We start from the raw sequence: 26589 nt of genomic DNA on the forward strand, positions 1-26589 counted from the left end.
TTGGCACTCCCCTGGGAAGTGTCATAATCATCCCTATTGCAGGTGCACAAAGACCCCAAGCAGGTACATGCAAACATCAGCAGATGAAACCCAGGCTCGATGGACATGTAGGGTGAACTCGCTCCTGGCACAGTTATCTCCATTGGGATCCTGAAATTATTTCCTCAAAAGAAATGGTGACTATGCTCATTGATAAGTGGCTATTAGCCCAAATGCTTGAATTACCCTAGATGCCTAGAACAAATGAAACTCAAGACGGATGATCAAAATGTGAATGCTTCACTCCTTCTTTAAAAGGGGAACAAGAATACCCTTGGCAGGGAAGAGAGAGGCAAAGATTAAAACAGAGACTGAAGGAACACCCATTCAGAGCCTGCCCCACATGTGGCCCATACATATACAGCTACCCAATTAGACAAGATGGATGAAGCAAAGAAGTGCAGACCGACAGGAGCTGGATGTAGATCGCTCCTGAGAGACACAGCCAGAATACAGCAAATACAGAGGCGAATGCCAGCAGCAAACCACTGAACTGAGAATAGGTCCCCTATTGAAGGAATCAGAGAAAGAACTGGAAGAGCTTGAAGGGGCTCGAGATCCCATATGTACAACAATGTCAAGCAACCAGAGCTTCCAGGGACTAAGCCACTACCTAAAGACTATACATGGACTGACCCTGGACTCTGACCTCATAGGTAGCAATGAATATCCTAGTAAGAGCACCAGTGGAAGGGGAAGCCCTGGGTCCTGCTAAGACTGAACCCCCAGTGAACTAGACTGGTGGGGGGAGGGCGGCAATGGGGGGAGGGTTGGGAGGGGAACACCCATAAGGAAGGGGAGGGGGGAGGGGGATGTTTGCCCGGAAACCGGGAAAGGGAATAACACTTGAAATGTATATAAGAAATACTCAAGTTAATAAAAAAAATAAAATTAAAAAAAAAAAGAAATGGTGACTATGGAAATAATTTTACCAATTGCTTCAGTTGTCAGTGCCACGGTATACAGTCTACCAGGTTTCCAGAAGCTCGACATCTGAAGTTGGTTGCCGTTCATATGATTAGTCTTTATCAACTTTGGGTGGAATGCAACTGATCAAACACTTGGGGGAATAGAGGAAAGTGACTCATGCTAAGATCTCCCCGGGTTATCTTGTCTGAGTAGAAGTGTCCTAATCAAATTCCCTAAAACATGTGAGGACACAAGCCAGGATTTTATGATTTTATGCAATTATCCTTTAAACCAGAAACACCAGAACCTCACTCAAATCTAGTTGGTATTTACATAGAGTTCACACATCGTGGGAACTAAGCAGGAGAGGTCACTGAGTCTTAATCCACCAAGTACATAAACACAAATAAGGAATTCCAGTTGCCTCTCCTGATGTAGGACTTTGATGAACATCCCTGTGGTCCACTCGTAGTTCCAGAGACAACAGATGGCCAGAGTGTGGCAAGTTCAAAGGCAGTGATCCAGCATCATGACTGAGACACCCTCTACTGCTCATCTAGGCAAGACTGAGTCTGGAGATGCAGTCCAGTTGTTAAGAGGCTCACCTAGCATCCTTGAAGCCCTGAGTTTGACCCCCAGCACTGCATAAACAGGATGTGACAGCAACAGTAACCCCAGCCCCTGTGTAGTCATCCTGGCTACATAGTCAGTCATAGACCACCCTGGACTACAGGAGACCCCCATCTCAAAACAAACATCAACAAGAAAGTTCTAGCCCAGAGACTCCTATCTTTGTTCACTGATGTCTGCTTTTCCAAAACAGGAGAAGCTACTCAGAGTTCCTCTTACTTCCCCTCTGCTTTGGCCTGAGAGCCAATTTGTTTGTTTTTGAGACAGAGTTTCTTTGTGTAGCCCTGGCTGTTTTAGAACCCACTCTGTAGAACAGGCTGGCCATGAACTCAGAGATTTACCTGCCTCTGCCCCTGCTGGGATTAAAGGTGTGCACCACCACACTTGGCAAGAAGTCAATTCTTGCCTCTCCATTATTGAAAATAAAAAATATTTCTTTGTAAAGCATATAGAATGTCCTGTGAGTGTAAAAGAGTTCAGAAATGAATAGTTTGATACCTTCCCTTTGCCCAAGATAACCTAAATTAACAACTTAATTATTTCCAGAACTTCTTTTTCATGCCTTATGCACTTATATGTATGTGTAGTTAATAAAATAGGAATTTTCTGCTGTAAAGAATATCATTTCACCATATGTATTCTAGTTGATGTGTTTTTTTCCACTCAGAATAGTAGTTGTCCAGTGAGTATTTATTTCATAAATGAGCCATGGTTTATTGACTTTCTTGTTAGAGGAATTTTATACTGATATTACATGCCCATTCAATAAATATGTCTATATGTAAAAGATACAGTAGAAAGGTATACTACAGCTGGTAATAAATATACTTACATACAGGGATACAGCACACATGTAGTAGAAGGTTCTTGAGTACTCTCGGTGTAATTCATGGATAGTCTAATATTGTGAGTTGATAAATTACTTTTAGTTGGGCTGAAGTGCTTGTCACTCAAGCATGAGGACATGAGCTCGGATCTCTAAGACCCATTTAAAGTTGGCTATGATCATGAGCCTATAATTCCTGTACTGGGAAAGCAGACACAGATAGATTCCTGTAGCTCGCTGGCCAGGCAGCCAGCCAGTCAACCTAGCTGAATAGATGAGCCCTGGTTCAATAGGAAACCTTGCATCTTGCAGGCAATGGTGGCACACTCCTTTAATTCCAGTCCTGGGGAGGCAGAAGCAGACAGATCTCCAAGTTTGAGGACAGCCTGCTGTGCAGAGTGAGTTCCAGGACAGCCAGGTGACACAGAGAAATCCTGTCTCAGACGGGTCGGGGGGAACAGAGAGACAGACAGAGAGACAGAGACAGACAGAGAGACAGAGAGATGGAATGGGATGGGAGTAGCTGAAGGAAGTGTGGGCAGTCATCTCTGACAGAAATACATGCGTAAATACTTGTGCATGCACCCACACAACATGTACATAACACGAGAGAGAGAGAGAGACAGAGACAGAGAGAGAGAGAGACAGAGAGAGAAACACACAGAGACAGAGACAGAGAGAGAAACACACAGAGACAGAGACAGAGATACACACATACAGAGAGAGAGAGCCCATCCGTAAGCATCCTCCATCATGCTTGCTTCGTGCCACAGAATGGTGCCCACAGCGTGTGAGAGACACAGTGCTGTGCTGGCACAGCAGACAAAGCCTCCTTACTCAGGATAGCCAGGAATAGCAGCTTAGCAATCCCCACATGGCAACCACCAATGTCACAGTACCATGACACAAAACCCAGCTCTGTGGTCCCCAAAGTGTTAGCGGGAGAAGAAAAGTGCTTAACTGTGGTCCTTTAGCTCAGTGAGGGTGACTGGGGCATGGTAGAGCCGGAGAAAAAAATTACACCAGAAACTGAGAGTGCCAAAGGGGGCAGGACTGCAGACAATGGTGCTGGGGGCTGGGGGCGGCAGTGGGTAGGATAGCAAGGAAGGAGTTTCAATGAGAATGAATACTAATTAGTGACATGGATATTAATGATGACAGTAATTAACAGGGGAAAGGAAGGGCTGTCATTGTCCCAGGGTGAGCAATCAATCTTGGCAGGTGATAGATAATGGCTGAGCAAGCTCAGCGGAAAGATAATCCGCAGGCCCCAGGGAGAGTCGGAGTGATACTGGAAGCCTGGCGGTTTCCAGGCAACCCACAGAAAAGAACTATTTTTCTTTGAGGAAAAAAAAAAGGAACAGGTTAGTGTCTCCCCACCACCCCCAACTTGGGATTACAGTTCTCAGTTGATGTCTGTTTTGTTCTGCATTTCCTAGAACAAATAACGGAACTTCAGTAATTTGGGGGAAATGAGCATGCGTGCACACCCTTACACATGGCTGTACCAGTGAACTCCCTCAAAGGATGTGAACGGGCTGGAGGGTTTTTACAGCCAATGTCAGCTCATAGAAGTGGTCCGGCAGCACGGTGGCAAGCTTCCGAGTCTTGCTTTTGAGGCTGGTGTGTGAGAAAATGGAATTGTCAAGTGGGGGCTGACCCTGGGCAAAGCCCAGGAGGACGAGGCTAGGGCCCTGGCAGCCCCGAGGCACTGTTATAGAGCCACACAGAGACCAGACAGACACCAAAGGTCCAGGCTGTCCAGCCATCAGGGATCTCACTTCTAGTCAATGGTCAAATGTCTGAAAATTTGATTTCCAGGAAAAGGATGTGTCAGTAAATTCCTCTGTTGGATCTTAGTCACCTGGCTGGGAAGCTAGCCAGGAAGCGATTAGCCTGCTAATCTAACCTCTGCCCCCCCTTTCCCTGACACACACACACAGATAAACACACACATACACACACACATACACACAGACACACTCACACACTCGCACACACACAACATACACACACAGACACACAGAGACACACACACAGATAAACACACATACAGATACACACACATATGCATACACACACACACACACACACACACACACACACACACACACACACACACACACCAAGGCTTCAAACCTTTCAGCCTATTTCTTTTTTTTTTTTTTTTTTTTTTTGGTTCTTTTTTTCGGAGCTGGGGACCGAACCCAGGGCCTTGTGCTTCCTAGGCAAGCGCTCTACCACTGAGCTAAATCCCCAGCCCCTTCCATCAAACATTTCACATGATGAAGCCATGTTCAGAGGTCTGCGCCAGGGTAAAATGAAATCTTTGGGTGACATGGTGGGTAGAGCAGATATTTTGAATCCTGCAGATAATTGGGCCCCTGCACTTCTGTTATGTACCTCGAGGCCTGGGTCCTGACTCTAGAGGCAAACGAATGAAGTGAGGATCGACATAGAGACATAAGTGCCCAAAAGCTGGGTCAGGTGGGGTGTGTGTACTCTAATGGAGCTGCACTGAAGACCCTGGTGACCCAGATCCTCTCTCTGCCTAGGGATCCATGATAGCCAGTCCTGGTAAGAGATCTCTGTAAGGGAACGTCTCCATCTATAAACACCTAGGAAAGGATGATGCAGCGTGCTTTTGTGCACACTGATCAATTGTTTGATCCTGGACTTCCCCCTGCCCACAAAGAAAGCTTTGCTGTGCTTCTGAGCCTCATCAGAGGAAGACTTTGCCATCTCCACAGGGTTGAGCTACTGGGGACTTTGACACGTCTGTGCCCGTGTCAACAATACACACTCGCTCAAGGATTCCTCAGCTTCCTACACACTCCTGTGTGAGCTCAGTTGCTCTTGGGTCATGGGTTCTAGGTGCATCTTTTTAAAGGAAGACAGTCAAAGGGAGTTTGTTCAGAGACTGTGGCCCATGATGAGGAACCCCAGGCCAAGCCATGGAATGAATCCAGGCCTATCACACTGGGAATGGTGACACTGACGATGTATCCAAGGACTGATCAAAATCTGACGGGATGGTCTCAGAGCAATGAGGTCTGGGTTCAGGTTCACTGTTCTGTCATCAGAAGACAAAGCCAACAGGAAGAATTTCTGTTCACGTGTGACTTATCTTAAAACATGGCTGGCGGGGAGTTCATGAGTTCCTAAGAACTGGATTATTTCAAACACAGGCAATGCCTCTCATGGTGGGTAGGGGGGCAAAGAGTCCTTTATTTTCATGGTGAGATCCATGGCCCCGTCCATATTGTATGCCTGTTTTACTCAGTTTCCCAGATGACTAAGGGAAGGGTCTAGAGGTGCAGACCACCCACCCAGGAGTTTTCATAGGTCAGATCAGGAAGCAGTATAGGTCATTCTACCCACATATAATTAGTACAGTTCAGTCCACAGCCTACTTCGGAGGATAGGGGTTGGATGTGTAAGGTAACTGAGCCATGGTGGAAAAAGGAGAAGCTATAAGTGAAGACCCAGAAGTGTTTTCTACAAACCCAGAGGCATGTTGATTCAGAATGGACTCACACCCGAAAACAGTGGTTTTTTTTTCAAGGACCTTGAGGTCTCCCGAGCTAGCTAGCCCTTGCCAGTAAGGGTATGATGATGAGGGAGAAGTGTTCTGGGAGAAGTGTGCTAAGGTTTCGCCAGCCTGTCTTGGGGAACCCATTGAAATCTATGTCCTCAATAAATTTCTGATAGATGCTCCCTAGAAATGCAGATATAACAGAGACTTCAGAAGTGAATTTGGATATTTTGTTTTGGTTCAGTTGGTTGGTTTCAGGGGTAGGTTTTTCCTTTTCTTTCTTTTTTCTTTATGTCTTTCTTTCTTTATTGTAAAAAGATTGAAATTTAGGCTGGGAGTGCTGCTCAGTGGGTACTCTGCTTGCCTAGAATGTACGAAGCCCTGTGTTTGAGCCCCAGTACTGTAGAAACTAGGCATGGTGGAATCCCAGCATCCTCATCTACATAGAAGATTCAAGGCAGCCTGGGATGCTCCAAAGCCTTCTCCACTAGAGAAGAGAAGGGAGGATAACAATTATTGAATCATAACTGTGGAAATGTCCCAGTGGATGGGGAAGGAGGGTTACCATGGGGAAATGTCAGGATTGTCCAGCTCTTGGGCTATGTGCTGCTGGACTTAGGAGCTGATGAAGAAGTTACTTCTGCTTCCAGTGAGATCTTCAACTGAGACTGCTTTGTCATTGCAGGTACTGACATTGTGCAGTGGCTTATGAAGAACCTTTCCATTGAAGACCCAGGTACTTGACCCTTGACCTTGCCTTTACCTCCCCTGGTGTTGGTATAGACACCACAGCCAACTTCTCCAGCCTCCCCCCCACCCCCCATACAGTCTTGAAAAGAAGGCTTCTCACTGCGGAGTCCAGGATGTGGGACCGTTGTGTTTGCAGATAGAAATCATTTATTTTCTCCACTGAATGTCTATCATCACGTGAAAATCGCCCTTTGAGGAAATGAGCCACTATTTAGAATGCCAAAGAGCTCGACACAATAGCATGTGAAATGAGATGAATTCTCGTTAGCCATAGCAATTAAAGATAAGTTGTAGCCCTGTCACCGAACATCCTTCTAGAAGAAGCTCTTAAAATTAGATTGCCTGATCCACAATTAAGATGTTTAATTATTTGCTAAAACTCCGTCTGTTTTCCGCTCCTTGCAAGAAGTGAGGAAGTGATTTTTTTTTTTACTCTAATTGTGCATTTCAGCTAGGCAAAGCTTATCAGAAAAATGGCAAAACCCTGACCAATGAGACGGTTTCCACAGCTGCCCTTCTATCAGGAAATATTCAGGAAAATTAGAAAATGGGGGAGATGCTCCAGAAAGAAAGAAACAAACAAACAAACAAACAAACAAACAAATTTCTAGGGAACTAAAGTTGCTTTTCAACAGAATTCTGGGAGTGTATTGTTTGTTTTCTGCATTCAGCACCCACTCACTTGTCTGGCTTCACCAGTGTTAGTAACACTGAAAGATCACACTTACGGTTATCTACTCTGGGGTTCTCATTAGTGCCAAGTGAATCCAGGGCCTGTTCTTACTGGGTGAGCATTCTACCACTGAGCTATACACATCCAGCCCTCTGCTCTGATATTCTTAATAGTCATCCTTGGGGGACAAAGATACCACAAGTTAAGTCAACCCCAACCTCCATGCTTTCTGAGAATTTACATTGTGTGCTCGCAGCAGATGTTGGGTCTATGATTCTGACTCTCTGTCGAAATCAATATGCCAACCCAGGCTTGCATTTTAACCTGACATTGTTAATCTACAGTTAAGCAGACAACAATGCAGTTTCAAGTAATTCAATTAAATGAAGTCGATGGAAACAAGCAAGTGATTGTGGAAGTGACCCTGGCCCTTTTCATGTCCTAGATCAGTGGCCACTCTGGCAACTAGCAAAAATTCCTAATTTGATTGAAGTTTTTAGCTCACAAGAAAAAGAAGCCTAGGCACCGTGTATTCTAGAGATGAGACCTCTTGGTATCGCCTTCCCTTGGTATTTCTGTCAGACAGTCTGGGCTTCTGATTGCCCACCTGTGCAACCAGCCTCGATAGGCATCTAGCCATGTGGTGACATTCATCTGAAGTCCTTACTTCTTTTTATTGTCACGCTAACCTAAGGCCATCTCTATGGTAGAATTTGCCCTTCTTAAGTAACTATTGCATTCATCAGTATCATCATTACTAATATTCTGAGAACTCTACCCCAGCTAGTTTAAGTGAGACTCCTGTGATCCTGGCATGAGCAACTGCTGAGGGGGATCCAGACTGATGAAGGGACACATGAGAAAGGTCTGCTCCTCTCTGTCACTTTTGGGAGAACATCAAGATGTTGGGACAGGTCTGACAGTTGGCCAGGAAGGAGAAGCTGAAACAATTTGCCAGGTGGTAATAGAAGACAAAGCCACAGAGCACAGCTTTGGAAGCTGGCATGTTCAATGCTGGCCCCGCTGTCTCTTCTCCTTTCCCATCTGTCAAAGCCAAAGCATCTCTAAGAGTTTGAGATCCAGAATTAGTGGCACAACATTACCTGCTTTCCAATGATCTTCCATCCTGCCTGGGGAAGGGCAAATGATGGAGCTTTCCCTCTTATCATACCTGGCATTCTTGCCTTTGTGTTAGGGCTTTGGTGGTTGGTCATCTGGTTGGTTGGTTGGTTGGTTGGTTGGTTGGTTGGTTGGTTAGCTGGTTGGTTGATTGGTTGGTTAGTTGGTTAGTTGGTTGTTTGGCTATTTGGTTAGTTGGTTGGTTGGTTGGTTAGCTGGTTAGCTGGTTAGTTGGTTGGTTGATTAGTTGGTTGTTTAATTGGTTGTTTGGTTAGTCGGTTAGTTGGTGGGTTAGTTTTACTATGTAGCCCAAGGTGGCTTTGACCTCTCTATTGACCTGCCTCAGCCTTGTGGGTGCTGAAATTGCAGACCTGTGTCATCCCACCTGACTCATGGTTCTTGAAACATACACATGGACTTCCCCATATCCAGAGCTTCATCCTTGAAGTCTACTAATGTTGGGTTGAAAATATTTGTTACAAAAATATATCTATACTCAACAAATAGAGATATTTTGTTATTCTCTAAGCATATAACTGTGGTTTCCACGGCATTTCGACTGTGTTTAGACTGTTTTAGGGATCAAGAGTAACTTAGAAGTGACCTCAAACTTACAGAAGAGTGTGATAACATACAGATTATTCAAACATGATGCCATTTGACATCAAGCCTCGAGCATTCAAATACTTTGACCTCCCCGGGAGCCCTGAAACAAATTCTACATAAATACATAGGGATAGCAATATAGAATTTTAAATGCAAACTTGTCATCAGAAAGCAGGTAAAATAAAACATCATTTATTCTGAGTCCACCCCTGATGGGTGCTACTTTCAAGGGGACTTGGTGATTCTTAGAAAGCAAAACACTTGGATTGTAGTTGAAGTTGATGGGTACAGACAATACAAATGACTTTAAAATGCATACCTTATAAAACTGGTTACTGTTGGTGACCTTCAGAGCACATCTAATTCCATGCCCACAACTTACCTTCTAACAAAAAAAAAAAAAGTTTGTGGAGTCTTAGGTGTAGTGGGAGCATTAGGTTCCACCCTTCTCCTCCTGTATGGGCTCCTTTCAACATAAATTAAAATCTTAACTACCGATGGACATATGTTTATGGCTGGGGCTGAGATAAGAAGGTTGATTTAAGCAGAAGCATTCAGTTTTCTACCATGTTTGTCACCTGGGGCCCAACCCAGCCCGCTGTCCTTCCTCTGATTTCCTGGGAAAGTGAGGTCTTGCCCTGGTCCATCAGAGGAGAGACACTGTCCTCACAGAGGGAATTGTCATATCACAAGGACCTGGACCACAGGACTGACTGCACCCCAGGGGCCATGGATGATAAAACGGGAGATCTCTGACTGACTCTCATCCCTGCGCCAGCCACTGCTAAGCACTTGTGTGAGCTGCCTCACTTCTTTAGGTCAATAACATGATGTGAGAGCTGAGTGTTTTGGAGGGTTGCAGGAAATGAGTGGTTAGACATTGTCAGATTCTCAGAGGAGGCCAGACATACAGTGGCCTTTCTCAACTGTCGGCATCCTCTCATGCCCACCATCAGCAGGGGAAGTTACCATCAGCTTCACCCTCTACACCATAATGCTGCGACCTTTAACATAGTTCCTCATGTTGTGGTGACACCCTGACCATAAAATTACTTTTGTTCCTACTTCGTAACTATAATTTTGCTACAGTTATGAATAGTAATGTAAATATCTGTGTTAGGTGACCCTGTGAAAGGGTCATTTGACTCCCCCAAATGGGTCATGAACCACAGCTTGAGAATCACTGCTCTAGAGAGATAGATGACATATGACTGCTAAACCAGTGCATGTTTCACCGAATGACCTGTTACCTCATCTTTTCTCTCCTTGCAGTTGAAGCAATACACCTGGGAAGCCTTATCGCCGCCCAGGGCTACGTCTTCCCAATCTCAGACCACGTCCTCACCATGAAGGACGATGGCACCTTTTACCGTTTCCAGGTAGGCCTGCCGGAAGGACCCTTCTGACTATCACCATGTGTCTTCAGATTAGAACACTACAGTAACGAGGCATATTTAAGAGAGTGTATGTCCCCGTTTAGCACTGGGAAATCCAAGAGATACATTGATTTAGCCACTGGTTGAGCCACTTAAAGAGCAGTTTTAAAGCCCTCACTGATAGCCTACTGTGTTTGGAGACACTGTCTAAGTCCCTTCAGGATGTAATCATAGAATCTCTTACATATCTTATAAATACCAGAAATTCATTTTTCAGAGCTCTGGAGGATGGGAAGTTCAAGGTGTCAGCATGGTCAGTGTCTGGTGGGGGAGTACTCTGTAATTCATAGATAGCACTTACCAGCTGGTGAAAGGAATGAAGGATCTCTCTCAAGTCTTGTTAAAAACAAGGACACTGATTTTACTTAGGAGGCCTCTCTCTCCATGACCCCTTCACCTTCCAAAGTCCCCATCTCTCTCATCTTAAAAGGGTGGAGGGTATTTATATTTTATTTTATACATACATATTTTGCCTGAATGGATGTATAAACCATGTGCATGCCTAGGGCCCACAGAAGACAGAAGAGGGTTTCAGATGGCCTATAACTAGAGTTACAGATGGCTGTGAGGCACCATGTGGGTGCTGGGAATTGAATCCTGGTCCTTTGCAAGAATAGCAAGTGTTCTTAACCCCTGAGCCATCTCTCCAATCCCAAGATCATGTCTTCCAAACATCTCCTGGAGGACTAGGGTTTGGATGACAGATATAATCCCTTATTTCTTCTGGAAGAAAAGTGAAGTGGACACCACCCATCTTACAAAGGAGAGGTGGAGGGACTCAGAGAATGAACTCGGCTTTGGGTGACCTGGGGAGCTGAGCCCGGGCGAGCCTGAAAACACAGTCCTTGACTTGTGTCACCGGAAGTGAGTTCTTGTGTGCTCTGTGATCAGCCTCATGCACTGCTGTCTCTTCTCCCACACTCTGCCTCAGAGGGAGTAGGGACAGAAAGTCAGGGGCTATGTCAAGATCTAGGCCAAAGGCTTTGGGAAACAGTCCTCCAGAGGTGTGAAAGAAGAAATGGCAGGATATGGAGTGTCTGCCCACAACTTAAATTTCTTGGTTTTACAACTCCATGCCCCTGGTTCTAATACCATGCAATATTTTTCAGGCTCCTTACTTCTGGCCTTCAAACTGCTGGGAACCTGAAAACACAGACTATGGTGAGAACAGATCATGTGACCCAAACTTCCTGTTACCCCTAGGAGTTTCCAAGACAAATGCTTGGTACCTGGTCACCACTGTGCTGAGGCAAAGGGGACTCAACTCCACTAAGTACTTACTGACACATATACCAAATTCCCTATTTCACATAGTAAATGAGAGCACAGCACACTAAGAGGCATAGGAGACAGGGCAAAGGGGAAAGGTTTTATCACCAGTGCGTGTGCAGTGGAGCTAGGGGAGACAGGACCCCACGGGAATGCTATATGAAAGGTGTGCACGAGGAGAAGGGATTGTTTGTTTTAGGAGCACAGCTCCAGGAAGGGCTGCATCAAGAACCTGCTTTTCCCTGGCCTTTCTCTGTTCTCACATATTTATAAAAGCTTACTGTAACTCATTGGTGATTTTGATAGTTGAAAGTTAAGGGAGACAGACAGACAGACAGACAGGAGGGAGGTAAAGAAAGAGAGAGAGCAAAGAGAGCAGAGAGAGCAGACCACAGAAATAGTTGTAGAGAGAATATATTGTGTATTTTATGAATGCATCACCTGTCAATTAGAAAGCCTATGGCCTATGGCTTAGGCTAGGTGTGGGACATTCAGGAGGAGAAAGAATTCTGGGAGAGAAAAAGTGAGAAGGTCACCGAAAAGAGGTGCTGAGACAGACACACAGTACCTGTGCAAAATAGGTAACCAGCCACATGGCAGATTATAGGTTAAAATAATTGGGTTATTTTAGTTATGATCTAGTCAGAATAGAGCCTGGCTATATGGCCAAGGTATTTGTAAATATATTTTGAGTCTGAGTCTTATTTCTGGGAGCGTAGGGCTGGGAAGAAGAACCTGGTTTAACTACAACAAATAGTGAAGTTACCTTTATCCAGGCAGAGCCCAGTTAGATCTGTGTCACACTCTTAGTGGAGACTATTTACTGTCCCCATGACCAGTTCTCTGAAGAGATTATATTGTCCCCAACTCGAGATAATGAACTTGAGACCCAGAAAGCCCCTACCCTCACAGGATCACAGCTGTCTGAATTCCCAGTTTATCGTGAGACCCAGGAGAGCAGGAGCTGGTCTGCCCTGGATATTGGTCTTATACCCAGCGTGGATTCTGGGGTATAGGACGCACATGGTGATCAGTAAATATTTACTTTGGGTTTGTTACTACGTAAGATTTCCTTGCTTGTTTGGTTTGGTTTGAAGTGGGTTCCCTTACAGCACTAGGATGGAGCCCGCAGCCTCACGTGTGCTCAGCCACACTTCAGTCTGGCTCTGGTTGCTTTTAACAAGTTGCCACACAACACATAAAGCTATTTATTTTCCTCTCTGCGTACTTACCTGCTTGTCTGTGTACGTGTACCACATATGTGTAGTACACATGGAGGCCAGAAGAGGGCATCAGATCCCCTGAAGTCAGAGGTACAGGCTGTTATGAGACACTGGATTGTGGGTGCTGGGAACCCATTTGCAGTTCTCAGGAAGAACAAAAAGTACTCTGACCTGCTGAGCCACCTCTCCAGCTCATGGTTCTGGTTCTTCACTGAAGGTGACCAACAGATAACCCAGGAAAGTGTTTGAACTGACCTGAGTGAGTCCAGCCCATTCCCTTTCCTGCTCCCAGGCATGACCTGCCTGGAGACCCCAGCATCAGTACCTGCCCACTTTGTTTGGCATCCTTACAGCCGCTGGTGCAGTCTAGTCTGTGGCTCTCCTGAAGACCATGGCACTCAGTGACCCAAAGAGCTTCTTCTCTGAAGCTTTGCAGAGTGACCGGACAGCAGCTGTATCATAGGGACTGGCTGGCTGGTGGGGGAACCTTGTCTGGGAGACCTGTAGCTTAAGCTGCCATTCTGAAGCACAGGGGTGTGAGATGTAGACAGGCTGCTGAGAACAGTCTGGAGATGTAGAGCAAATGAGGCATTGCTTAATGAGGTGATAAGTCAGGAGGGTGCGTGCGTGTGTGCGTGCGTGCGTGTGTGTGTGCGTGTGTGTGTGTGTGTGCGTGTGTGTGTGTGTGCGTGTGTGTGTGTGTCTGTGTCTGTGTGTGCGTGTGTGTGTGTGTCTGTGTGTGCGTGTGTGTGTGTGCGTGTGTGTGTGTCTGTGTCTGTGTGTGTGCATGCGTGTGTGTGTGTCTGTGTGTGTGTGCGTGTGTGTGTCTGTGTGTGTGTGCGTGTGTGTGTGTGTCTGTGTCTGTGTGTGTGTCTGTGTCTGTGTGTGTGCGTGTGTGTGTGTGTCTGTGTGTGCGTGCGTGCGTGTGTGTGTGTGTGTGCGTGCGTGTGTGTGTCTGTGTCTGTGCGTGTGTGTGTCTGTGTCTGTGTGTGTGTGCGTGCGTGTGTGTGTGTGTCTGTGTGTGTGTGTGCGTGTGTGTGTCTGTATGTGTGTGCGTGTGTGTGTGTGTGTGTCTGTGTCTGTGTGTGTGTGTCTGTGTCTGTGTGTGTGTGTGCGTGTGTGTGTGTGTGTCTGTGTGTGTGCGTGTGTGTCTGTGTCTGTGTCTGTGTGCGTGCATGTGTGTGTGTGTCTGTGTGTGTGTGCGTGTGTGTGTCTGTGTGTGTGTGTGCGTGTGTGTGTGTGTGTCTGTGTCTGTGTGTGTGTGTCTGTGTCTGTGTGTGTGTGTGCGTGTGTGTGTGTGTCTGTGTGTGTGCGTGTGTGTGTGTGTCTGTGTGTGTGTGTCTGTGTCTGTGTGTGTGTGTCTGTGTGTGTGTGTGTCTGTGTCTGTGTGTGTGTGTCTGTGTGTGTGTGCGTGTGCGTGCGTGTGTGTGTGTCTGTGTGTGTGTGTGTCTGTGTCTGTGTGTGTGTGTCTGTGTGTGTGTGCGTGTGTGTGTGTGTGCGTGTGTGTGTGCGTGCGTGTGTGTGTGTGTCTGTGTCTGTGTGCGTGTGTGTGTGTGTGTGTCTGTGTCTGTGTGTGTGTGTGTGTGTCTGTGTCTGTGTGTGTGTCTGTGTGAACGACAGGGTGACACCTGCTGCCCACTGGTCCTGGGACACCACTGTGGCCCTCCCAAAGGGCTGTCCCCTATACAGTAGTTGATCAGGTCCAAGAAGGCTTCTGGCCCAGAATAGGAGCCATGTTTGGGCCATAAAACAAGAGCTTCAAGGCTGCTCAGGGTGGCCCATCTCTCCATTATTACAACTACGTAATAATGACTAACTACAGCTTGCTTCACCCAGCATGAGCCCCTCAAGCAGGGGCCAGAAGGTAGAGTCAAAGCAGACGTCTAGATCAAAACAAGAGTAAAGTATAATCAACTATCTTACCTACTGAGTACAGAAGGACAGATCATTTTTTTTCTCCCTTTCAGAATTTTCTCTAAGATCTCTATTTCAGAACATTAGTGGGCATCGTCAACAGAGGTGGAAAAAATGTTATTTTAGGATCCCCTCAACATAATATTATTTTGCATTCCTGTGCCTTGGTCTACTGCAAAGTCTCAAGCGGGAAAATCAGAGTACAGGGTTTAAAAGGAGCCCTGAGAGAGTTTAGTCAGAAAATCAGCTCACCAGGAGAGAATCGGGCAAAGAGAACCCCCCCCCCCGCGCCACAGAATCAACTTCTCCCACTCCTGTGTGATCTCTGTGCCTTAGAACCTCATATTAAAGCTACAACACCATCATTGATCAGTACCTCAGTACCTCGTTCTGCTTTGTTGGGACTGAGTGAAACAGGTAACGTTTGTTACAGCACACAGTAAGGCATCAATACCATCCTGGGGAGATGTTGTTCCTGTCATGGTGGAGGTTTATAGTGGTATTGCTACAGCGATGTCAAATTCTTACCACTTGATGACCCTCTCCCCAGAAGGAGGTAAGACTGAAACTAAGAATTCAGGGAAAGAGTGAATTAGATTGATCAAGGACTGGAAACTTTTCCTCATTCAACAAACATTAGCTAATAATATGCTGTGCGTTAGTATCTATGTCCCAGACCTGACCACGGCACAGTCTTGTGGCCCAGTAAGTGGCTTGATGGGACAAGGAAGGTGACGAAGATGAAGGAGAAGTTGGAATGGATAGGGAGGGACATGGTGTTTGTTTCTGTTTTCACTGCAGTGGCAAAATACCTAGCCAGACAGACTTAAGCATTTGTTTGGCTTTCCTGGTAGAAGGGTGTGGCTGCAGCGGGGTGAGGCACTGGTCACATTGTATCTGCAGTCAGGAAGCAGAAGCAGAGACAGCTGAATGCAGGTGTTTAGTTCCCTGTCTTTGATTTAGAACAGGATCACAGTTCAAGCGACGAATCTGTGTGTAGAATAGGTCTCCCTTACCCAGAAACGCCCTCACAGATAACCTCAAAAGTTCATCTCCTAGGTGACTCTAAATCCTGTCAAGTTGACAATCATGATCTCAGTCCCTGGCAAGTTATGTAATGAAAGACCTAGTCGTTAAATAAATAAGCCCTTTAGAATTTCTATTTGGTATGTTTAGCAATGACTTGCATGAATAATTTGCAAAATAGGGATCCTAACTAAACTTACCGGGTAGACTTATCGTGAAGACTCTGTGGAGTCCACATTTGAAAGGTCCCTGAGGCAGAGCCAGGCATTTGGTAAGCTCAGCATAAGCAGGCGCTGTTGTCATGGTGACTCAGCGTGAATGGGTCAGGTTTTATGCACTAAAATGGATCAGTTCCAGACATCTTTTTTTTTTTTCTAAGTTTGTTACACTTAGTCCATGTGAAAATTACACAAGGACGATTTACAGGAGTCGGGTCTCTCCTTTCTTTCACCACATGGATTCCAGGGACTGGACTCAAGTTGTGGGTCTTGACAACAGGCCCTTCACCCAACTGAGTCACCTCAGTGACCCTGGTTCCTTCTGTCTTAATAGTCTGTGGATCTGTTTCCTATTTGGTATGTTGAGACACAAGGCATTCTTGTTAGGGTGACACAGTAGGACAACCACATCCAAGTGAAGCCAGGATGAGGTTTGGAGGGAGAGATAACTGTTTTTACTGAAAACATCACACAGGACAAACCAACATGTGGTTTCGCATTCCCCAGAGGTCCTCTGCAAGACCGGCTATCACCACTAGAGGTCACTGGAGCCAGAGCTCTAGAGAAGGTTACCCAACAGAACAGACTTCTAGAGGGCCAGGAGCACAGCTCCTGCTCCCTGTAACAGGTTCCCAGTGTGGCATCAGTGACAGGGAAGCAGGCTGGAAGCCCAAGACTGTGGGCTCATGGCCAGCAGCTGCAGCTGGAGTTTTGTATTCCGTGCTCAGTACCCCAGAATCTGTCTGGCCATGCTGACCCGGATTGGAAATGTCTTGGTTTGATCCTACCTTCACAAAACTCTTAGTCAAAATCTGTGTTGGCCCCTCCCTGTCCTATTTATTTTGTAGGGGGTGAGAGTTGTGTATGAGCATGGGTATGGGCGAAGAGGGGACAGTTATATGCATATGGAAGACAGAGGAAAACATCAGGTGACCCATCCTATCACTCTCTACCGAATTCTTTGATCCAGGGCCTCTTGCTAAACCCGGAGCAAGACTCATGAGCAGTGAGATCAGTAAGGCCCACTGGAGTTATGGGAATAGTCAGCCATGCACGTCCACATATATTCATTTATAACTCTTCACATGGATTCTGGGGGTTCAAACTGAGGTCCTCAGGCTCGGTCACCGAGCATCCTTACCCACTGAGGCACGCCCTCCCCACGTCTCTGAGTTTCACGTTTGGCCAGTGGCTAATGCTTTGTCAAGTTGCTGCCACTCCCAGAGGCTCGCCAGGGATGGAGATGAGGCAGGTGGTAGGACGCCAAGTTTCCTGCTTGGTTGGCCCAATCCCATAGATTGTCTGGGATCCGAGAAGCTGATCGGGGTATTCTGTGCTCACTGGATGGTTTTTTACCTGGCGCAATGCAGAGTTCTGGTGACTCAGTTCACTGCAGGAGCTAGGGAAGTGAAACTCAGGAGACATTGCAGGCTCGTACTTTCAGCCCTCTAGACCCAGCTCTGGGGGCTGAGACCCCTGTTGGAATCAAACGACCTCTTCACAGGGGTTCCACTGAGACCATCAGAAAACACAGACGTTTAAATTACAGCTCACAAATGACAGTTCACAAAGTTACAGTTAGGAAGTAGTAATGAAAGTATTTTCTGGTTGGGGGTCGCCACAATGTGAGGAACCGTATTAAAAGGTCACAGCATTAGGAAGGTTGAGAACCACTGCTCTAGATGAGCATAGGTTATACAAAGGGACATTCCTGTGGCCACCTATGACATAAGATCAAGGGCTGTAGATCCCGTCGACTTGGTTTTCTTCTTTTCTTTTCTTTTCTTTTTTTTTTTTTTTTCCGGAGCTGGGGACCGAACCCAGGGCCTTGTGTTTGCTAGGCAAGCGCCCTACCATTGAGCTAAATCCCCAACCCCCTGGTTTTCTTTCTTAAACAAAGCCATCCAGTTGGGATACTATTAAACTACCTTAAGAATTTTTGAAGCCACACAAATATCGGTCCTATATTTTTATTGCTTTTTTTTTCCAGATGCCTCATCTGTAACAAATTCACCAGCAATTACCTCAGTCAACACTCTCGATTCGTTAGTTCGTTCCAAGCCATTTAGTAAAGTCTTCAGAGACACAGCCACTCTTGCTTTTAACAGTAGTTTCACTGATACACATAGTCCTCAGCGTATGGTAAGGTTATAGCTTGATATTCCCACCATAACCTGAAAATATCCCCAGTCAAAAGACACACCCAGCTGCCAGAAGCACTCACTCGGCAGCTCGACACACCTCCAGTGTTAATTCTTTCCCCCTGTGAGCTTCTGAACACTGCGGCTTGCTGCCACTGCCCCCTCCCAAAAGAGTGACACATTTCACATCTCTAGCCTAGGAAGGAACAAAATTTGCAATCTGTAACTGTGGTTTCTGGCAGATCAGGTCAGCTTTCCCATGGACTTAAATAGAGAAATCGTTAAGTCGAAACGAAGGTCTGGGGCATGTGCCTGTTTGTCTGCGTCTGTTTGTCTGTGTCTCTGTGTCTGTATGTGTGTGTGTGTGTGTGTGTGTGTGTATGTGTGTGTGTGTTTGTGAGTGTGTTGTTGTTGATGAGCAGATTTGGAAACAACCACAGCTTGCCCTGCTCAACACAGTTTGTAGAATGCATAACTGTGGGCACACGGGGAAGAAGATTATCAGCCACAGGGTTCCCAACAGCTTAAGCTGCCAAGAAAAAAAAAAAAAAAGCTGGTTGTTTCAACCAACAAGGCAAGGCATTTCGTAGGGAGCATAAGAAAGGTGTCAGGCCACTGGGCAGGCCCAGGCTATCTGTGGTCTGTCCTTATGGTCACTCACAACAGTCATCCCCTGCGTTCCTTGGGTCCTCTCCTTGGCACTAGAAACAGAAGACAACCTTGAAGAAGCAGAGACAGAGAGGAAACAGTGACGGCCGTGTTTGAGAAAGACCGTTCTGGTAAGGTGGGGCCAAGAACCCTGCCTTAGCCTGGATGGATGGGCCTAAGTGGTCTTTTTCTTCTCCTCTTTCCCTGGCAGAAGATGCTTGAGGACCAGGGGCAGGACTGCCGCTGGGTATGACGGCCTGCATCCCTCATAGCCTTCAGCCTAGAGCAGAGGACAATCCCATCTAACAGGAGGGCAGTGAGAATGGGTGTGTCCTTGAGGGTCTAGGGTTGCTCTCTGGAACAATGGGCTATCTTTTCAGGTATCAGTGGGGCTGTGCCGGGAAGATGTTATAGTGGTAGATACTTGCTGCGAAAGTATGAGGGCTTTAGTTCGAGTCCCTAACCACATGAAAAGCACGCACTTGTAAACCGGTGCTGGGGAGGCAGAGACAGGAGCGACCATGCTAGTGGTGGTGCTCACCAACAAGCCCCAGGTCCCGTTGAGAGGCCATGTTTCAAAACACAAGATGAATAGCATCTGAGGCAAGACACTAAATGTTGAGCCCTGGCCTCGACGTGTGAAGCTAAGAATGGTGGCTCTGTAAAGCTTTCAGGAGAAAGGAGAGAAGGTTAACCAGACAAGGTAGGGTTAGAAAGGGCCATGTTTGCAACCCTAAAGACAGGCTGCAGTGCAGGCCACGGCCATGTTTGTGAAAGGTTACTCTAGGCTGAGGGTGTTCGGTGCATCGTGAATGGAAGAAAAGGTGATGCCAGAGGTAATGACGTCCACCTTGAAAAGCTGTTCCTCTCAGACAGCTGGGCATTAGCATGGTCTAAGTGGGCATCCTAGTTAGGGTCACTATCGCTGGGATAAAACATGCCCAAAAGCAACCTGGGGAGGAGAGGCTTATACTTCCATATCACTACTCATCATTAAAGGTCAGAAGAGAACTCAAGCTGGGCAAGAATCTGGAGGCAGAAGCTGATGCAGAGGCCACAGGGAGTGCTGCGTACTGACTTGCTCCCCATGCCTTGTTCAGTCTGTTTTCTTATAGCACCCAGGACCACCAGCCCAGGGGTGGCCCCACTCACAATGGGCTGGGCCCTTCCCATGAATTGCTAATTAAGAAAATGCTCCCACAGGCTTGCCTACAGCCTGACCTTATGGAGTCATTTTCTTAACCGAGGCTCCCTCCTTTAGTCTGTGTCAAGTTGACCTAAAACTAGCCAGCACAGTGGGCGACTGACTGGGCAGGCACATGCTGGCTTCGTTCCACTGCACTGCTGGGTTGACATGGCTATTGTTTCTCTTGTCCTCAGCCATCTACCTCTGTAAGAGGACGATGCAGAACAAGGCAAGGCTGGAATTGGCTGACTACGAAGCAGTGAGTACAGGGGCTCCCAGGCCTGGTGGGAGGGGCGGCATCCCTGCAGTTTCATAGAAGCCTGCGGGTTTTTCCTTTTCTCCCCTTGGAGTTCCCTTCCAGACAGTTGGAAGGATGTCTCTTCTTTGTCACCAGCTTCTCTCACAAGACGGTCAAATTGCATCTTTATAGAAATAACTCTCAATCTTCAACAGCTAAAAATAAACAGCTCAAGTGGGTCCTGGTGGTACACACCTGGAGTCCCAGCACTTAGGAGACTAGGAGTCGGGAGTATTGTGAGTTTGAAGCCAAGCAGGGCTGTGCCAGCCTGGGCTATGCCAGCCTGGGCTATGCCAGCCTGGGATATGCCAGCCTGGGCTATGCCAGCCTGGGATATGCCAGCCTGGGATATGCCAGCCTGGGATATGCCAGGCTGGGCTATGTGGCGAGACCCTGCCTCATATGTACATCAAGACAGACAGACAGACAGACAGACAGACAGACAGACAGACAGACAACTCAATATAAAAACCGCACAGGACTTGTGCAGATACTTCACCAATGAGGACAAAAGATGACAAACACACAGAAAGATGCTCAACACACCATCAGCTATCTGAGAAGCAGATTGACCGCTTCTCAGTCTTTCGGCTAAGATCAAGTGGAGAAGCAGGTTGAATCCGGTATGAGGTGCCATGTTCTAGAATGGCTAAAATGAAAGACGTAAACGACACCGAGTGACAGTGAGCGTGTGGCACACATTGTTTTGTGCTGCTGGGAGGGTGGAAAATGGTACATTTTGGCAGTTTCTTGTGAATATACAGCTATCACACACAAATCAAGAAGAGAAGTCAGAACCCATTTCTAACATAGAAAATGCTGTATTCCTGTCCACATTAGCTCTGTATGTGGTACCCCAAGGCTGAAAGCACCTCAAATTCATCTTAACAGACACATGACTAAACTATATACATACAGTGGAATAATAGTTTGCAGTAAGAGGAGATGGTTCTTGTTAGACACACCCACTTGGTGGGCATTGAATGCAACGTGCTTAGCGGCAGAATCCAGTCTTACGCCATCCATCCCATTGCTCGACACTCTTGGAAGAAAGCACATATATCATGGGGGGAACCAGAGCGACGGCTGTGGTTATAGATGGGCTGAGATATGGGCACAAAGACATATCCCGGGGGACAGGGCAGGTGATAGAACGATCCTGGATCCTGACTCTGCTGTACAACTAGATACATGTGCTGGGAATTCACATTTTTTTTTCCTGGAAGGTAAATTGTCAGATTTTATGTACAGTAAGTTTAAGATCAAAATTTTAAATTTCACCTTTATATCTCTCTCGAGCTTGGTAGTAGAGACAGAATCCAAGATTGAAATTCAATCCAGGAAATAAGTTAAGGCACCTGTCACAAGGGTGATCTCCTTTCTCTGTCCATTTACCTTCATCTATCTTTGTCCGTAAGACGTGCTTCCTTGCAAGATTAGACATCCCACTTCCCAAGGTCTAGGTCCACTTGGCAGAGTTTGGAAATGACAAAATTGAGACCATGAAGACTCATAGGTCATTGTAAATATAGAAAATATATGCTTAATTTCTGGCTGCAGAATCTTTCTACCATACCATGTATCACGGGCATCACAGAGAACCAGAGAAATCGGTCATGTGTTCATGTACCCTCCTTTCTGTCTCTCACGGTGCACTATGTGTGGTACAGGCGTTGCTGAACTGAACCAATCAAAGGGTAACAGTTAGGGGACGGGGAGCTCTGTTGAGGGTAGTGGAGAATTCCTCCTTGATGCTCAAGAATCAACAGCATCTTCAGAGCCACTTTCCCAAAGCCCCTCTCTGCCTCAGTGTTCCAAAAGAAACACAACAAGGCTCCTCTCCACCAGGCCTTGCCTCCTCTGAGTCCCAGTGCCCAAATCTAGCAAGGCACCTAGACCATGGCACCCCTCTCCACTACCTAAAGGCAGATGTATAGCCAGAGGAGAGCAGGGCTTGGGATTGCCGTGCTGCCTTCTTTAAGCCTGTTGGTATTACAGGCTTGTTTTGAGAGGGAAGAGTAGAGAAGGACGATGGGAGACTATCTAGAATTTCAAGATCTGGCTATGGTTTGCACATTACATCACATGTGATGTGGTCCTGTGGCTGTCTCCAAACCTGGAACAGTGTGTCTGTGGCTCTCAACATCCTGGGAACTGGGCCCTAACTGTGTGTGTCCTAATATCCCAGTGGTCACATCAGCCCTCTTTACAAAACCAGCTGTTTTACTTGCTACATACACAAGGCAAACAGCTTTGTTAAGATCATGTGACTTCCCTAGGATACGTCATCAAAGTTTCCAAAGTTTCTGTTGCTCTCACCCAGCTTTCTGTGCCTTAGAAAATATATTACAACTTCTGAGGTGTTTTATTCAGTTCTCTGTCCTCTTGCCCCACAGTGGTCTGTTCTGATAATGGCCAAGTATACAGTATAAGGAATTTTTTCCAGGATGAAATTCTGCATAAAAATGCATAGAAACTAGAAATGCACTTTGTTCCCAAAGCATACAAATTTTATTAAAATGTTCTGATTACATATACTCTTTGTAGGAAACAAAAATTCAAATAGCAATTTTTTTTAAAGGAAAGAAAATGACCTATGATTCTCCCACTAAGTTTTTCTCTATATACATTTTTCTATATATATTCCCTCTCTCAATTTATCTATAAACATTATACTATTATATATAATATATGTATAATATATATATATATGTATGTATGTCTAATCACAGACCATAACATCTAGGGAATCACTTTATATTGTTAATAGACCAGATTGCCATTTTAATAGCTGCTGAGTATTCTACAGCACAGCAGAGTCACCGTCCACCATCATCTTCCTAAGTGACTGACAATTAAATATCACCAAACACACTTCCTACAAACAGCACAGGCATCAAAGGGATAGTTCTTTTAAAAGCAGTTGCACCCCAAGCCTTAGTAATAGGTGAGAATTTGTGTGCTCCTTAACTGAAGCTCCTTTTATATTAATAATCTACTAATGAGGGTAATCAATTAGTGTTGGCATGAGCTCTACGGAAATACATACCATAATACAGGCCCCAGTCTTCCATCAATCAGAATTAGGGGGATCATTAGAGAACCTGTCAAATGCCTGCTTTTCCTCTCCCAAGGCTCCAGTAGGAAAGTGTGCAGACTGAGAGGAAAAATCTTGTCCCTTTCCCTTTAAAAATGATCCTGGATGAAGGCGCTTTCTTCCTTCCTTTCTTCCTTCTTTCCCTCCCTCCCTCCCTCCCTCCCTGCCTCCCTCTCTCTCTTCCTTTCTTCCTTTCTTTCTTTCTTTCTTTCCTTTTTCATTTCTGATTTTTTTTCCTTTCATGAACATCACAAACTGCCACTCTCTTTGGTCCATTTCTAAATTCTGATCTTAAAAAGTACCCATGCAAAGTGTTCTGGGTTCCCCTGTCCTGCAGCCTGCCAGCTCCCCAGTGGAAGAACTATCCTGAAGCCTTCCATCCTGAGTTTTGCTGTAGGGCAGCCATGACACTCTTGTCCCAACCACCACCAGGCAAAATTCCCAGTAGACTTTATACCAAGTACTTGTATTCTCGAAGCAATTCCCGAGAAGAGATTAATCTGATGAACCAGAGATTTCAGGCTCAATACACTTATAAATGAACATTAAGAGTTAAACAATTCATCAGAGCCCGGAGCAAAATCAAATTGGGTTCACGTCCAGTAGCTTCAGTATGGGACCTTGCTGTTTTGAAGAGAGTGAACAAAAAAGATGGCTGCCCTGCAATAAGCATAAGCGTCAATATATTAGCTTATGATGATTAAAACCGTCTTATTGATTTTTATTTCTCACCAGGAAAACTTAGCGAGACTCCAGAGGGCCTTTGCAAGGAAGTGGGAATTCATCTTTATGCAAGCAGAAGCGCAAGTCAAGTAGGTGAACTCTGCAGAGGCTTCTGGGAGAGAAAACGCTCTAGGATCTGGAGATGCTGTGAGGGTGTGGTGGCCAAAGTGAGGTTTTGAGTCAAATTAATCTCTCCCATTCCCTGGGAGAGACTAAATAAGAAGAAAGATCGTGATGAACGTGTTTCATATCTGAAACCAAGCTCTCACTAGGGCAGTTTTGCCAGACAAGGACAATGCTTCCAATTGCGGAGCTAAAAGCTGTACCAAGAGATTTCTGTAAGATTTCCACAATAAGAGACTGGGAAACACCAGGCCAGGTTCACTGGAGTTCTTGGTTTCATAGGTTAACACGTTGAAACTTAATGACTTTTCTCAACACTGCGACAGAAGCGACTTATAGGGAGAAAGGTTCATTTGGGTGCATGGTCTGGGGACATTTTGATACATCATGGTGGAGGGTGTGGCAGAGTTCATGGTGGTAGAAGTGTGTGGCAGCTGTGGCTACTTGCAACATGGCATATCAGGAAGCCGAGATTGCTAGACCAGAATTGTGCCTGGGCTATCCCTCCAAGAGCTTGCCCCCAATGACCCTCTACCATTACCCAGACCCCAGCTCTTAAGGACTTTGTATTCTCCCCCAAACAACTCCAATAGCCGGGACCAGGTGCTCAAACTCAGAACAACAGGCAGGATAGCTCTCGCCATCTTCCAGAGCTAAAAGCTGTACCAAAGCTTTATAGAAGCTAAAAGCTATATAGAAGCAAATCTTAAAACTGATGGAAAAATAATGAATAAAATTTAGGCTTCTGGGTTCACTTGCTGAAGCCATGTTGTGAGGCATGAGGAGCTCTGTCTTTCCTGGGCAGAGGTGGGTGTCTACAGGACCCCTCTGCCAGGAAAGAGGCTGACCCCTGTAAGCTTAACTTACAGATAGCTGAGAACAGATATTCTGAGCTCAGGCTAACCCAGAAGGGTCAGTGTGAGCTTTCTTACATCCTCCCTTCCAATCTTCCACAAAGGACACAAGAGGGAAGGAGCAAAGAGAGAACAGGTTTTCTCCCTACCTTCACTCATGGAAGTAGAATGGAGAGTCCCTCTTCCACAAGGAAACGTGAGTCATGAGTCATGAGGAATGAATATTCCCCCAGCTCACAAACAGGGTTGTCACCCAAGTCCATGGAGTTCTAGGACATGGAATTGCTATGACCAAGGTCTCCCTTTTTCTCACAGTGATGATATCTGCTTAGCCAACCATGCCGATAGTCAAAGGAAGATACAGGAGGAGTGAGGAGGAGACTGAGCTGGGAGATGCAGGATCTTTTCTCTGAGAATCCCTTGTAGGTGAACAAGCAACAGACAGCTTCAGAGACGTACTTTCATGCTTTGTGAGTGGCCCCACTCAATGCTGAGGGTCAAGTTCAGGAGTTGTGTGAGTGAGGACAGGTCACCAGTGGCCACCATTGGAAATGGACTGAAGTCGCCTGGCCAAGCAGTCTGTGTGCCTTCATCGCTGTCACCCTCCCTCAGTTATCTCCACCTTTCCCCTACCCATGATGCCAGCCACCTGTTGGTTCTTTGTCCCCAACTCAGAGTTCCCAGACGTCCCCAAGGCAAGACAGAGACCAGGTTCTAGGTGCTGAGTGACTGGGTAAAACCACCTGGGAAGTAAAAGTTGTGAGTCAGGGAGAGCTGGCGGGAGGAGGCTCCAGTTTGGATGGACTGAGGTAGCTTTTGGGTCTGCATGGTCACAAGTCCCTGAGAAGCAAAGAGAAGCATGGGTTAGCTCTTCCAGAATCAACTAGCACCACGTTATAAAGGAGGTGGAAACTGTCACTTCCTACAGATATGGTTTTTCTCCATTAACTTTTCTGATTAACTCCGTGATTGCATAATAATTGTGGGCCATTTAAGTACACAGCAATTACCACAAAAAAAAAAAAAATCACAGGGTGATTATGGGTTTATTTCAGTCCAGTAAACTAAAGGGCTCCCAAGAGAGCTGAGAACCACAATTCACACGACAATTAATCTGAGTTGCATTTTCCTCAGATGATGTGGAGCGGTACATGCTTGGAGGGCGTGAGCGGGTGGGGGGACTCTTGATCCGAACATACAGTATCTGTCTTCACCATCCATAATTTCCCTTCCGCAGTTTTTGCTTTCTCCAACTGAGGCCGGTGACATTTGTCTTTAGGGTCTTGTCCCAGGCTAGGGCCCGCTACACTGTCTTTAGAGATCCAGATGTTTTAAGTGATGTTTAA

At 46.1% G+C, this 26589-nt stretch overlaps 1 protein-coding gene across 21 annotated transcripts in view; it reads left to right on the top strand.

The window, feature by feature from the left end:
• The window catches only part of Rgs6 (regulator of G-protein signaling 6), a 536804-nt gene that overhangs the window by 423645 nt on the left and 86570 nt on the right, over window positions 1-26589 (top strand). For all 21 annotated transcript variants that reach the window (XR_015622117.1, XR_015622119.1, XR_015622118.1 and 18 more), the window contains 5 exon segments: window positions 6625-6675; window positions 10360-10466; window positions 11633-11684; window positions 20343-20407; window positions 24279-24355. Coding sequence is in view for 17 of the 21 variants with exons in the window: in XM_087554419.1 (XP_087410545.1) it covers window positions 6625-6675; window positions 10360-10466; window positions 11633-11684; window positions 20343-20407; window positions 24279-24355 (352 nt within the window). In the remaining 4 variants the exon portion in view is untranslated.

This window comes from Rattus norvegicus, chromosome 6, assembly GCF_021556685.1.
Source record: "Rattus norvegicus strain SHRSP/BbbUtx chromosome 6, alternate assembly SHRSP_T2T, whole genome shotgun sequence".
Taxonomy (NCBI): Eukaryota; Metazoa; Chordata; class Mammalia; order Rodentia; family Muridae; genus Rattus; species Rattus norvegicus.